General features: G+C 35.2%; 1 protein-coding gene and 1 pseudogene across 2 annotated transcripts; one reads left to right on the top strand and one right to left on the bottom strand.

The window, feature by feature from the left end:
• Nucleotides 1-4338: 4338 nt before the first annotated feature.
• Nucleotides 4339-5715, top strand: LOC143571976 (uncharacterized). The gene is made up of 2 exons (XM_077057261.1): nucleotides 4339-4786; nucleotides 4885-5715. The coding sequence occupies exons 1-2, from the start codon at nucleotides 4404-4406 to the stop codon at nucleotides 5579-5581; spliced, it is 1080 nt and encodes a 359-aa protein (XP_076913376.1). The 5' UTR covers nucleotides 4339-4403; the 3' UTR covers nucleotides 5582-5715.
• A 540-nt stretch (nucleotides 5716-6255) lies between these two features.
• Nucleotides 6256-14386, bottom strand: LOC143571987 (ferric reduction oxidase 4-like; annotated as a pseudogene). Its single transcript, XR_013142193.1, has 7 exons — nucleotides 14186-14386; nucleotides 14042-14061; nucleotides 13161-13395; nucleotides 8176-8503; nucleotides 7340-7580; nucleotides 6569-7269; nucleotides 6256-6501 (listed from the first exon to the last, which is right to left on the bottom strand). The product of XR_013142193.1 is annotated as a ferric reduction oxidase 4-like (transcript).
• Between the last annotated feature and the right edge of the window lie 505 nt (nucleotides 14387-14891).

The following is a 14891-nucleotide window of genomic DNA, read 5'->3' as shown; positions in this document are numbered from 1 at the left end:
TATTTATATTATAATATGTTGTTGTTTGTTAAAAAAAGTTTAAAAAAAAGAATATTTATCAAAAATGACGGGCACAGACTACTAAGGTTATTTATGTTATGATATTTTGTAATATACGCTGTAATGGTGTTAAGATTTGTTTTGATCCGGGTTTTTGCTACTAGCATCTAGTTTGTAACGGTTATTTATATTATGATATTTTGTTGTTGGTTAAAAAAAAGAAAGAAAAAAGGTACACACTAGTGACACTACCATACTACAGACATGAACAAAAGCATATATACCGTTGGATGTTAGGGTAAACGCTAGCCACACGATGAACATGGTATAGTCAGAACGAGTCAACAGGGCTCTACAATTTGAGAAGTTCGGTAAAAACAAAATAGAAAAGGTCACAGTTAAAAAAAAATAAAAAAGAATATTTGTCAAAAATGGAGGGTACAGACTACAACGATTATTTATGTTATGATATTTTGTAATATACGTTGTAATGATGCTAAGTTTTGTTATGATCCGGGTGCTTATGTTGTTAGCATCTGGCTTGTAACAGTTATTTGTGGTAAAAACAAAAAAAAAAAACCGTAGTTTAAAAAAAATAAAAAAGAATATTCGTAAAAAATGGTGGGTGCGGACTACAAAGGTTATTTATGTTATGATATTTTGTAATATACGCTGTAATGATGTTAAGATTTGTTATGATCCGGGTGTTTTCGTTGTTAGCATCTAGCTTGTAAAAAAAGTAATAAAAGAATATTCTGATATTAGTATAGTATAGTAGTGTGTATTTATATTATGATATTTTGTTGTTTGTTAAAAAAAGTAATAAAAGAATTTTGCCAAAAAAGGCGGGTACGAACTACAACGGTTATTTATGTTACGATATTTTGTAACATACTTTGTAATGCTGCTAAGATTTGTTATGATCCGAGCGCTTTTATTGCTAGCGTCTAGCTTCTAACGGTTATTTATATCACTTCTGATATCTCGAGGTCTTGTCACCAAAAACCTTCCCCGACTGACAGAACATTCTGCTACCGACACTTGAAAAAGCTGCTTTCAAGGTCTCGTCGTTTCGGTGAATCACTTGAACCCTGATACATTTTTGATGCCATGGAGCTAAACCAGTGAGCTTTTACGCTTGATATTTTGTTGTTTGTTAAAAAATAATATTATCAAAAATGACGGGTACGGACTACAACGATTATTTATGTTACGATATTTTGTAATATACGCGGTAATGACATTAAGATTTGTTATGAGCCGAGCTCTTTTATTGCTAGCTTCTAGCTTGTAACGGTTATTTAACGATATTATTACGTTGTTTGTAGGAAAAATAAAATAGAAAAAAAAGTACACACTACTATACTATACTAATCCCTTCAGACAAGAACAAAAGCATATAGACCGTTGGATGTTAGGGTTAAAACGGTAGCCACACGATGAAGCCCAACATCATCATCATCGGCCGCACACAAACTAGGTGCCAAATACACACGTTTGACCTAGGGGCTGACAGACAACATTAATCCATCCATAAATAAATACCCACATCTCATCTCTTATTCTTCCATTCCAACCATTTCATTTCAACTCTCTTCATTCATTCATCATCGTTTATCAACATTCAATGGATGGAGGTTAATCTGTTGTGTGTATATTCATTGACTTGAAGAATACAAAGAAGAAGAAGAAGATTGGATTAAACGCAGGTACGGAAAACCCGTAAGTCTTAATATTCGGGTGATGAAACGACGTAGTGTTGATAGAAAGAAAGAGTCGTAAACTGGTTACAGAGGATACGGCGTCGTTTACTACTCCATCAATAATAATAATAATAATCGGCTGCGGCAGATCTGTGGAAAGAAACCAAGTCCACCGATTGTTATTATTATTATTATTGATCTGAAATTGAGTAATTTCAAATTAGGGCAAATTGAGTGGTGATTGTTGTGGATCTGGTGGATGATTATATGTGAGTGGCCGTGGAAGGTGTACGGCTTTGTGATTTGTATCTGCGTGTGGTGATCGTTAGGGTTTTGAGGTTTTAGGGTTTGTGTTGTGTAATCGTGCTCGATAGGTGTAGATCTTGTTACACTGCCTTCATCGCATCGGCCGTGGCAACTGCAGTGGACGGAGGGATTGAGATTGTGAGAGCGGGCACCCGTGGCTAGCTTGAGTGAATAAAAAATGAGCTGGCTTATTTTTACAACCGAGTCGAATTGGCTCGAGTCAGGCTCGGGCCATGGATCGGCTCGGTGGCTAGATCTTAGGCTCGTTTAATTTCAAAATCAAGCCCGGGCCTAGATGAGCTTCCTTTTTTAATTCCGAGGTTGAGCTTGAACCCAAACCCACCCACGGGTTGAATCGGGTCGGTCAATGTGGCAACGGGCACCTCTCGGCCAGGGTTGTAAAAATCGCTAGGCACATTAATCGGGATTAATCAATGATTAATTGGTGCCTGATCGGGATTTTTACAACACGAGTTAGCGATGGAGGCGGTGTTAAGATTTTGCAAAAAAACGTACTCTGCATATATTTAGATCTATAAAGTTTCTATGAAGGGATATTTAGATCTATAAAGTTTCTATGAAGGGTTTAGATCTTAGCTTTAGGGTAGATCTGTGATGCATAACTTCAAAATCGAGCCCGAGCCTAGCTGTGCTTCCTCGTTTAATTTCGAGGTCAAGCTAGAACCCACCCAGGCTCGAATCGGGCCGGTCAATGTGGCAACGAGCATCTATCAGCTAGTGTTGTAAAAATCATTAGGCGCTAGTCGGGGTGGGGACAGAAACCAGGATTAATTGACAATTAATCGGGATTAATCAATGATTAATTGGCGATTAATTGGTGCCTGTTCGGGATTTTTAAAACACTGAGTCAGCGATGGAGGCAGTGTTAAGATTTTGCAAAAAATAGTACTCTGCGTATTTTTAGATCTATAAGTCTATACGAAGGGTTTTGATCTTAGGTTTTGGTTGGATCTGTGGTGCATTAACTGATATATGCAGTCGACTAATCGTGTTTTCATCTGTTTGTTGAAAGAAGCTTAATAGATTTGTGGTGTTTGTTGCAGGTAGCTTTGTATTGGAAGGTATAATTAATGACATTAAACTTTCCAACTATTGAATACTAGAATGGATGCTGAACTTTTGAAGTTTATAAATGCGGATATGAAGTGGAATGTTACGAGGAAAGGTAGAACCAGCATGACTAGACGCCCACGGAAGCCCGATGCAGGCAGTTTCGAATGGGTCCGCAGTGTACGTGAACCGGCAGAAAGCAAGAAGGTATTGATTTTTTTAATATTTTTATACTATATATATATATTTAAGTAGGGCTGTAAACGGACTGAACAAAACGAACTTCCCGCCGAATAGTTTGCCGCGCGTTTGGCTTGTTTACAGCATTATAAGGCTATATTTAATTAAGGGTTTCTGGTTTCATGTTGTGTTTGACATGATGTTTACTTGTACTGTTGTACATTGAAGGTAGTTGATGGTTCTTCAAAGAAAAGAAGACTTTTGCATCAATCAACATCAACGCGTTCCAATACTCCGTGTATCAGAGGTGAAGAGGGGATGTTGCGTGGACCGCAAACCCCTTTTGTTTGTTATGAAGATTTTGGTCAACGGTGTTGCCAGGCTCATTACCAAAGAGCCAGAAAGCAAAATCCAAATCCTGGTTGCGGAACAGTAAGACGAAGAAGACAAAAAAGGATGCTCGAAATCTGGTTGACTTTTCAGGCATTGCACTTCTTGCGGATGCTGCGTGTAGTATCTTAATTCAAGAAGCTGCATATCGTGTTGAAGATTTCTCCATGCCAAAAGAACACACAAAACAAGAAGTTAAAGATAGGTAACGCATGTGGTGTTGTTATAAAGGCACCTGGATCAATTGGTTCGGCAGTTCAACAAAATGTGAATGATATTGGGACGGAAGTTGAGGGGCAAAAGGTTGCGCCTTCCAAAGGGTTAAGGTTACATTGGGACTTGAACACCGTGATGGATGATTGGGAGGATCCTTGTGATGATATGCAAATTGAATCCGTGAAGCATGGAGTTGCGCCACTCCTTGAAACCTGTAATGTTGTTTCTTCTGAAAAAACGTATGACAAAAAGATGGCTACTGTTAAGACATCAGATGGTGACAGTTCTGCTAGTAAATCAGAGTTGTTTGACTCTACTCGTTCGGCCAAGATTGAGGATCTTCTCACTTCACCCACATCAGTTTTAAAAGAACAAAACGCTGCGAATTGTGAAACCGACACAATAGATGGTCTTAAGCTAGATGGTCCGCCTGTTTCTGTGGAAGTAACTCAAGGTTTTTGTGACAAGAAAGTTACTTCAGACAATCATGTGATTGAGTGCTGTGGCTCGAATGCTACTCAAGAAGAACAGGTTCACATGGCTGAGGGTGAAGAGAACAAAAATGAAGTTGATTATGATTCACCGTTTGAAGATGGTGAGTTGCGAGAGCCAATTGAAAAACCAGGAAAAGAGACTGTATGTAACGAGCCTGATAATATATACACAAATGAGTTTGGCGCAATTGGAAACCCTTTTTTAGGAAAAGGTGACCATGATCAAACAGTGGACAATCAGCATTCATTGTTGGCGAAAGCAGCTGTACCAAAAAAGGAAACCGATCAAGGGGTGCAAGTAGATGCTTTTGAAAGACCGCATACCGATGAACCAGAAAAGGATATTCGTGAAAAGAAAGAATCGCGTCTTGATGAATCCGCATCTTTTGATGTATGTCGGAATGGCGAATATTTACATCGAAGCAGGTAATCTCATAATTTATACGTTCTATGACCGTGTCATGTTTTACATATTTAGCCTCATATTTTTATTCACACGTTTTTAACGTTTTAATTGCGCGCAGGTCAAGTAATATAGGAGATTACACCATGAGAGAGTATGACTTGAAAAGCCATAGGAGCCTCGACAGAAACTATTCTAGAAACTACAATCCAAGGGGTGGTGGTTACAGAATCCAAGATCGAAGGCCATCACCACCAGAAAGAAACAATGGTTATGGTAGCCATAGAGGACCGCCATCAGCTAGAAGCCATAGCCGTGATAGATACAGATATCATTCACAAGAATACCATGATCCCAAACCACATTTTGCTCCCAGTTTCAATCGACCCAGTGCTCAACCTCGATCCAGATCCAGATCCGGGTCCCCAATCGCTTGGAATTTTCAAAAACGCAAGAATTCTGATACATGTAGTTCTGGCGAGGTTAAAACTGTAACCAGAGGTGGCCACGCGTCTCCGGAACGTTCCCCTAAATGTTTTGATGACCATCATAGATTCAAGGATGTGGCTAGAGACAAGCGACAAGCACACGCCACACAACGATATGACACAACTGGGTATACTGACAAATTTAAGCCAGATGATTATTATCGGTTCAATCAACGTTCTGCAAGGTTTTCACAGATGAATGGTTACAAGTACAAGGATAACAGTGATGATTTCAGGAAGCATGACGGTTACTATGACAAAGCGAACCGTGTTGGCCGATCTTTCGATGATGGTGCGAGGCGGTTTAGGTATGCTCGCAACCGAGAGTAGAAAGTTATAGTTTAAAGGGCACACAGTGGAGTATTGAATCCTTTATTCTTTTTTTATTTTGTTTTTTTCTTTTTCATATAGTCTGGAGGTTCTTTTTGTCATGAGGGGTATTTAGGATAGTTTCATTGTATGTTTCATGTTATGTTTGGCTGGTTCTTTTTGGCCATCATCATCACCATCATCCCCTCTGTAACAGAATGAAAAAAGAACGCTAGTTTTAAGTTTTTTGAATATTGTTGAACTGCATTCTGCTGTCAATCATGGTTTGGTTCGGTTGTTTTAAGAACTTGTAGTCGTAAAACGGTGCCGGTACGCTGTACTAGCGTAATAGTAACATAGCCTTGATGGCATAACCGATGCCGAAAACCAAATGCGCCGTAATATTAAAAGACCATTTTTTAAGCCACCCTGTTTTGACCCAAAACCTGTTCCAACTTGAATCTGTTCTATCTCGAAACTCGTTTTGACTCTTGACAAAACCCTTTTATGAATTGACATGTTCTGACACGTGACCCGAATCCACCCTACCCGACTCGACCTGTTTGCCATTTATACTTGTGGTTGTGGATTAATTGTCATACAACAATCTTTTATAATCAGGAACTCCACACTTGCATCATGGGATTGATCTCTACTCATTACACTGAGTGAGAATCAAACCTTCAATCCCAAGTGTAATTATTACACAATGCACTTAATTTACAACCAAAATATAAACATCTGAAACAACTTCTCTTGATCAAATATATGCATTTAAAAGCCACACTGTTATCATCATCACCAGTTAAAGCTCATGGATTCCAAATGAAGGTTATTAACTTCTTTTGAAGAGCATATCCTAGCAACTTCATGTCTCATGTTCCTGGGCCCACAAACCACAACTCCAACATCTGATCTTTTCTTGTTCTCCATCAGTATCTCTGTGATCATTAAAAAACATTAATAAGTTAATGTATATAAAGGGATTTGAATAGTTTGAAACATTACTCTTTAGATCAGGCCTATGTCCAAAATGGACTTGAGTAGTTTCAACAACAGACATATTAGGACAGCTTTCGATTTCTCTGGTTTCGTGAAGTTCCAAATTTTGCACTTTGATGCCTTCCTTTTTACCGTTCTCTTTCTTTCGCCACAAAAACACGAAACTAGTAGCTAAGAAGACGCTAACGCATACAAAAAACATGTCCCATAGAGTTTTAAAAGTGTAATTATAAGCCGAAGGTCCTCCAACGAGCTCTTTAGGTTAGATGTGATATCTGATGACAAGCCCCAAGAAAACAAGATACATGATGAACGCCAAGGAGATTATTAAACACAACCATAGCCAACTGTTGGGACCAAGTGGTTCTGAAATGGGTACGTCACATGGCACGGGTTTGAACCATATGGTTTGAAGATTGTTGTCGGTGTTTTCAAGGGGTTGCTGCTGCTCGGTTTCTCTAGTGATGTAAGCTTGTATTTTAAGATTTATTTGAGAAAGATTTGAAGTGGTACTAGTGTTTGATGTTAACGGAAGCAAGAGTTTGAGCATTGAAAGATCTGTCGAGTTATTAAAGGCGCAAACGAGGAGAATATTTGTTGGAATCTTGCGGTTATCGTTGAGTTGTCGTTGGAACGTAAGCTCACGGATTATGGAGATGAATGGTGTGATTCCACTGCCTCCACTAATCAATACTAGATTCTCATAGCTACACAAGAAAATATAGAATCATTAAGTTTATGCAATCTAAATAATAAGTAAACTAAGAGTTAATTAACCTTAGGAAATGTGGTGAAGCAGGTCCATAGGGTCCTTCGACGGACACTTGAAGACTATCAATAGGTGAACCCGAAAGCTCTTTGTAAAGCTTTCGAGACCAAGTTCCCTCACACTTTATTACAATGCTTAAGATATCGGGCTCGGTATTAGCATTGGATGTCACTGTAAAAGGATGCCACTGCAAGGTGGAGATTGATGGTACATTCACAAACAAGATGCTTGTTGGAGTATACTCCAATCCTGCAACATTTATATGACACATTAATATTTTACTTATCTAGTTATAGAGTTGTACCATGGACGGACCCACTATATAGGGTGCGGGGTCAACCGACCCCATATTTTTTTGAAAAATTTTTGTGTGTAGCATATATTACTGTTTTTTAGTTGATCGTTTAGAATTTTGAATGCACATCCTAGGGTTTTATAAACTTACTTAGAAAAGAACAATTTATATACAATTTAATTTGATTCAAATATTTTAGTTATTCTTTTTAAATGATTATTGAAGGGTTTATTGTTTTTCGTGATCATGACTACCTTCAAACCTCATTTTAGCTCTTATTTTTCCCGGCTAAAACGACAAAATATTATCATTTATGTGACCCGACTTGACAGAAACCAAAAATCCAGATGCCGAGTTAAGAGACATCCGAGCATTGAAAAAACCTGACCCCAATAAAAAAAAAATCCTGGATATGTTTCTAGTTATGCGTAGTCTATATCTAATGAACAAAAATACTTTTGAAATTATTTATTTAATGTGTTTTCAAAGTAAACAAGTGATTACTCATGTGTTGAGACTTAAAAGGACATAATTGAGGTATAATCTTACCAGCAACCTTGGAGAAGTTAAGTTCAATGACATTACAAGGCAGGAGACGCGCAGTGACAAGCCTAATTTTTGTTTGTAATTGTAAGAATCTTAAGTATCTATCGATTAAAAAGAGGAAAATCCCGGGAAGAATTAAGCAGAAGTAGGCCACTCCAACATGAATGATGTAAAAGAAGAGGTATAGAAGGTATGTTTGGTGAACATAGAAGAAAATCTCAAACATCTTTCGCCTTACTCTTCAGATACTTGTAACCCACATAACTATTGCCACTACGAATGCGATTTCTCCGGCTATGTTGGAAAGGTAAGTTTGGCTCCATTGCTTCATCTATATCATCACAAAATTAAACATGTTTACATGTAAGTTTATGAGTATAGGTTTATATATAACATTTAAGGATTTATCATTAAAGCAATTTTGTAATTACCGTTCAACAGAACGTATAATTTGGGGGTTGTGGCAAGTATCTTACTAAAATATAACGAAATAGTGAATACTTTACCATATCGACACTACACAAACAAAAACAAGATGATTCTAACGTACTATTTTTAAAACCAGAAATCATACATTCATACGTGGCACTAAACATTGTATCTACTAACTAAAAATATAGACAAAATAGTGATGATCAAGAACTTTCACTATACCCTTCAAAGATCACATATTAACAAGTTTTATTTATTCAACACACCAGGTTATCTACCCGTGTATTACAAATTAACAAATTAATTTTATAAAATGTTATTATATAGTAAGTGCATACAGCATAATGTTGGTGCTATGATATTATTTCATATCATACAACATGAAACCATAATACCATAAATTATGAGTTTAACATTAAATATAAAAGGTTTTAAGAGTATTGCCAATATAGTAAGCGCATAATGTTGGTTCTATAATGATATTAACAAAATTCAAAGAACTTATATTTACAAACATAAATCATATGTTTAATAGTGTCTTCGAGAACCATATGATTTGTTGGTACCTAACTATTTCAAACATAATATTTCATGATCATACAACATCAAATCTTATATAACTTAAAAGATTTTAAACAGCATAAATTTCTAAAAGAGACACCGTTTCATCAAATAAAAAACAGCCTCTTTAAAACCAGACATCTGATAAAAGGAAAACATCAACAAAAACCCAAGAAAACAAATTGTAAAGAAACGTAAATGAGCCAACATTGAAAAATGGATAACAAAAAAGGAATTTATTTGTAACGATAAAAAAATCAGCATCTACTTCTCAGTTTTTGGAATCATCAGTCTGCTATTCAAGTTGCATTGGGCACACCCTTTGCGTCAATCTTCTCTTTAAATCAACATCGGTAGTCTTGCGGTCTTGCCCATATTATCATCATTATTGAAAAACTGGGGTTCATTGTTAGCAGTAAAGAAAATAGAATCCTACATAAAAAAAATAAAGAAAACAAATATTTTAAAAAATTAATATCCTTCAAAGTAACATCAGTTTTTGGTAGCAATTATGAATTAGTTAGATTCTCATAATCAGATTCGTCAGCCTGCATTTGACATAAAAGGTAGTATGTTTTACTTGCACACATACGGCTGGTTTATTATGTAAATGAAGAAATATTATAATGATGTTTGATATGGAGTTTTTTCAAGTCCGGAAATAGTCTTTGGATCTTCAGTCATTTTAGAAATTGAAAAAAATCGACATCTTTATCAATATTATTGTTCTTGATCTCGATTCTAAAGGCGATCTTTCTTTCTAGTAAGATATTGAAATGAGTAGGAATCTTTGCAAATTCAGCCGACTGTGGAAAACACTAAATATATTTACTGAAAACATTATAAAGTATAGTAGAGTTATTATAAACGGTTGAAAACGACAATCAGTATACCTTTTCTTGTTTTTCAAGGCTTGTATAACAGTTTGTCCTAAAAGCTCATAAACCTCCCGTTCAAGCATAGCAAGAGTCACAGTCCCCGTGCAATCCTGGACTCTTATGGGGATCTTGTTTCTAAAAAAATAATACTTGTAATAACTTTAAATAATAAATCATACCAATTTTATGAGTATACCACCTAAGGAATGAATATGAAAAAGTTGCATTGTAGATAAGTAGGAAAATATTTAAAACTTAGGAATAACATATGATACTGTAGTTTAAGTGCATTTGTCATTGACACGGTGTACTCCTTGTTGAGATCAAAATCACCTGGATCTTCTCTCTTTTGAATAGTGACTAAATTAGTTCATATTCCGTTTTTACATAAATCACATCCAAGATAATACCATGATTCTTTAATGCATACATCTTTGATCTTACCAGCAATAATAAGGGATTTCACATATATCATTAATGGTATGTTAATAAACATGTTTAGTTGAATATAAAAACATTAATTCAAAATAATAGAACATACCTTTCTTATTTCATTAATTACACGAATGTTGACGAAATCAATTTCATTAAGAAATTCTTCTTCAAGTGACGAGACCCTAGATATACCAACGAACCGATGAGAGGATGTTGCTTCACCAATACTTTTCTCTAGAAATCTTGTGTGAATAAATATTATCGCTTATGTTGATTAAGTAACTTTAAATAATTAAAAAAAAAAGTATACGCAAGACATTCATAAATGAAATGTTATATGGTAGCGACTTGAAGTTGAATAATAACGTACCTCTTCTTAATATAACAATTTCATTGATCGGCGAATATATAAACAACCGATAGAAACCGTAAGCATTAGAAACACTACTATCCTCTGCAATAACCACAAATTCGTTTATTGTGTGAAGTGTATTGAAATAATCAAAATAAATCTGTAGATTTGTTAAATATATACTCAAATAAAAATGAGACGATAGAAATCAAATTGAATATTATAAGTTTTTAACAATCAATGCTTATAATGGGCTTTCATAAGAAAACTTTTATGAAAGACAAAAACTTTATTGTTATTGTTATGTAAACCATATTGTTGTAATCAAAGTATTATGAAATCATAAAATACTGTTAAGATTCAAAGCACTAATGTAATAAAAAGAAGAAATGCATATCTGTGAACAATAATGTACCACTGTAATCACACTAATCAAGATGGCTGAGTACCTTGTATCCCCTGTTCACATCAGGTTTAGAGTTAAAATGCATCATATTTGGAACTGCAGATATCATATAACAGAAACATATAAAAATCGAATCCCTAATTCACAAAGTAGTTGAATTAAATGAAATTTCAAAAGACATAAAAAACTAACAGAAAGAGAGGTACCATGTGAGAGAAATCAATTGTTGGTGACTCCGCCCTAAGTTTTGATGAGGGTTGTTGGCATTGAGAGGATTTAGATATACTGATTACAGATCGATTAGGGTTTGATTTCGTTTGAAAAGTCATCGACGGCGCGGAAGCTGTAGTTTGACAGCAGCGATGGAGATGAAATTGGAAGTTTCGGTCGCCTGTGATTTTGAGAATGGGATTTGATGGATTGAAACATTACGAAAGATTTTCTGAAGAGAAGATATAGATTGGCACATGAGAGGTTTGGGAGTGATTGTGGTTGTAGATTAGGGTTATGAAAGGAGTGTGGTGAGAGGCGGGATTTTGAGAGAAAGAGGTGGCTAATTAGAGGACACGTGTCACAAGTAAAGTTTTATTTATTAAATTGTACAGATAAGTTTAGTAAAACACATTTGATCTGTAAATACACCACCTAAACTTATTTTTTAATACTATTTAGATATATATTCTTAATACAAAAATACTATTGACATATATATATGTATAAATTTTTTTATTCTAATTGCTTTAAGATGTTGAATTATCAATCACGCCCTATTGAAGCAACTATAGAGTGGTTTTTGAAGGATTTAGTGGAGGTTTCAGTCTTTCAATTCATCTTTGCCTAAAAAGAAAAGGGATTGAAATATATTCTAAGACAATTCATATAATTCCAATAACATACAACAATTAACATCCTTTTGTCAATTCTCCCTCCCCACCATCAGCTCATGGCATCATTAACATTCAAAATTTCAAATATTATTAATAAAACTATTACTAGCTTTTATAATAATAATAATAATAATAATAATTATTATTATTATTATTATTATAAACTTTCTATATATTTAAACGTTTCATGCGTAAAGGATGTTATATATGTGTGATTGATCGGATAACTTTATACAATCATATAATCAATTGAAATTACAAAAAGAATATGTTGTGTTAAGTTTTTAAAACTATATGATTAGACATCTTAATAGTTTGGACACATCTTAATTTCTTAATAAAATTGTATTTAAATTTAAAAAAATCAATACATAATTTTGTGGGAAGAACCAAAGAACCTTATGAAATGAAAGTACAAATAATATGTTAAACTACAACAGGCATAAAATTTGATAGTCTTACTCTTAAATTATAACACATATTAAAAAGTAAAATGTTTATGCTTATCAAAAGTACCATAGAGTTTGTCTAATGTATTTCTTTTTAATATAAAAGAGTTTTGACTTTAATATATGGTGAGGGGCATCGAAGCCTCTCCATGGTGCCACGTCATCGCCTTGTAAAAAACGGGGCATCGAAGTCCGTCCCGCTATGGTTAATGCCCCTTGGGCGCCCCAATATATATATATATATATATATATATATATGCATATATATATATATGTGTGTGTATGTGAGAGAGGAGAGAGAGAGCCCCCTTTCCGCGCCCCCACCAACGGCGCCCCGCAGCGGTGTTCCGTGCCCACCGCGCCCTCATCATCCCATCCACCGCGCCCATAGTGCATAGTCTTAGGGCTTACGGCACATAGAGATTAAATCTAGGAAACTATTAATTTTAACTTTTTTGTGTTATATATTAATTTTACTAAGTATATATCATTGTTGTCTAATTAAGGACCAATTAATATTATAAGTACGAGTGTAAATATAAAACCAAAATCAATGATAGGATATTATGAAAGACTTGGAAGTAGTACCAAATACATTGTATCAGTGATACCCCAGTAGATAATGAACCCAAAACTGTGTAAAGTAAAGAGAACCATGGATACATGCCCCAACCATATGTGATACTTTATACTCGACTCCGACGTAAGCCCAACCAATCGTAATAGTGACGATCCACGAGTCACGGGAAAGAACAGAAACGCCCATGTTATGTTCCCAATATACCCGAGCCTCAACGACACGCTACGGAACTTGGCTGTCCACCTGCATGATCATTTTGTCATTTGTAAAAACATGTATTTGTTTTAAAGTCAGATTCTACTTCCTTTTACATGTATGCATCAACCTTAAAAATACTTTCAAGCAATAACAAAAATAATAATAATAAAAAAAAGAAACTCCAGAAAGATGTTTATAATAAAATATGATATAATATAAGTACCGATTATGATGTTTATAATAAAATATGATATAATATAAGTACCAACTATTGAAATATGATCCAATATTGTTGGCAAATGGCAATAACTGCCAGCACACTAAAATGACCGTCCCTTATTATCTAGGACGGCCGTATTAACTTTTCAAAGGATGTGGGATTAGATTATCACCCTTATATATATATATATATATATATGATGGGTTATACATTAACGGCTACGTACTTACACTTTTTCCCCAACCCTGTGCATCATAAGGTGCGCGAAGCTCAACCGCCATCACGCTCACGATCCCTAGAGGATTCATCACAATCAACGGCCGTTTCCAGAAGTCCAACCATCTTGATCTTCTCGTGAGACTTCTGCACGCGCGCACACACGCTTTTCATAATGATATATCATATATATGTTTGTTCTTGCTAGCCTAGATAGATGGATAATATAATTAACGTACAATTGCATTTAATTACCTTTTAGGAACATGCTTGGTCTGAAAATGGAGGTAAATACATCCCAAAGATGCCAGAAACATTATAGGAAATGAGAATAGCACAAGATTAGTTCCTGGAATTTAACACGAAAACGTTAACTATTAGCTAGATTAAAAAATATTATAGTTTTCGTTGCGTACATATACAGATAATTAAGTTAAGGAAACGACCTTGTTCGCGGAAATAAGTGGAGTTTAAGTGTTTGAAGAGGGAGGGGGTCCATGAGTATTTGTAGATTTTTGTTGGCAGCATAACCCACACAAAGAGCCACCCCACAAACACAAGAAGCATCACCAATCTGGTTAATGTACCTATGTGCTCCATCTTTCATAGGAACTCAGAAGATATTTATCAAATGTTGTGGTGTGTTTCTATATAAGGTTAGGGCTTAAATACCCTCCAAAATGAAAGAGAAATAAGTGACAAAAAGTCAGAAACCCCTCTTTGATAGTTGACCTTAATTATACCATCCTAGTGTCATATAGCGGTAATAAACAAAATAGACTAATTAATTTACAAGGCATAACTAATAAAAGATTCACAAATAATCCCTTTAGCAATCCATTGGACAGCTCTAGAGAGTACCATTTTTTACTCCATCCATAAACCAATAAAAACCTCAATCTCATCTTCTACATCATTACCTACTTTTACTAGGATATTATAAATATGTATATATATGTATGTATATATATGATTTGTGTGTAGTGGTTGTGATGAGTCCACTACAAACCCACCTCTCAAACGTTTGAGAATGCAAACAAAACCTAACACAAACGTTTGTCTCCACCCGTAAACTCTCGTTTGCACCATTCCATATCAACAAAAA

The sequence above is a fragment of the Bidens hawaiensis genome, unplaced genomic scaffold (genome assembly GCF_021521415.1).
Source record: "Bidens hawaiensis isolate Kalapana, Puna unplaced genomic scaffold, B.hawaiensis_p1.1 tig00025659_1, whole genome shotgun sequence".
In the NCBI taxonomy this organism is placed as follows: Eukaryota; Viridiplantae; Streptophyta; class Magnoliopsida; order Asterales; family Asteraceae; genus Bidens; species Bidens hawaiensis.
The sequence above is the reverse complement of the archived record's forward strand: the minus strand, read 5'-3'. Positions and strand labels throughout refer to the sequence as shown.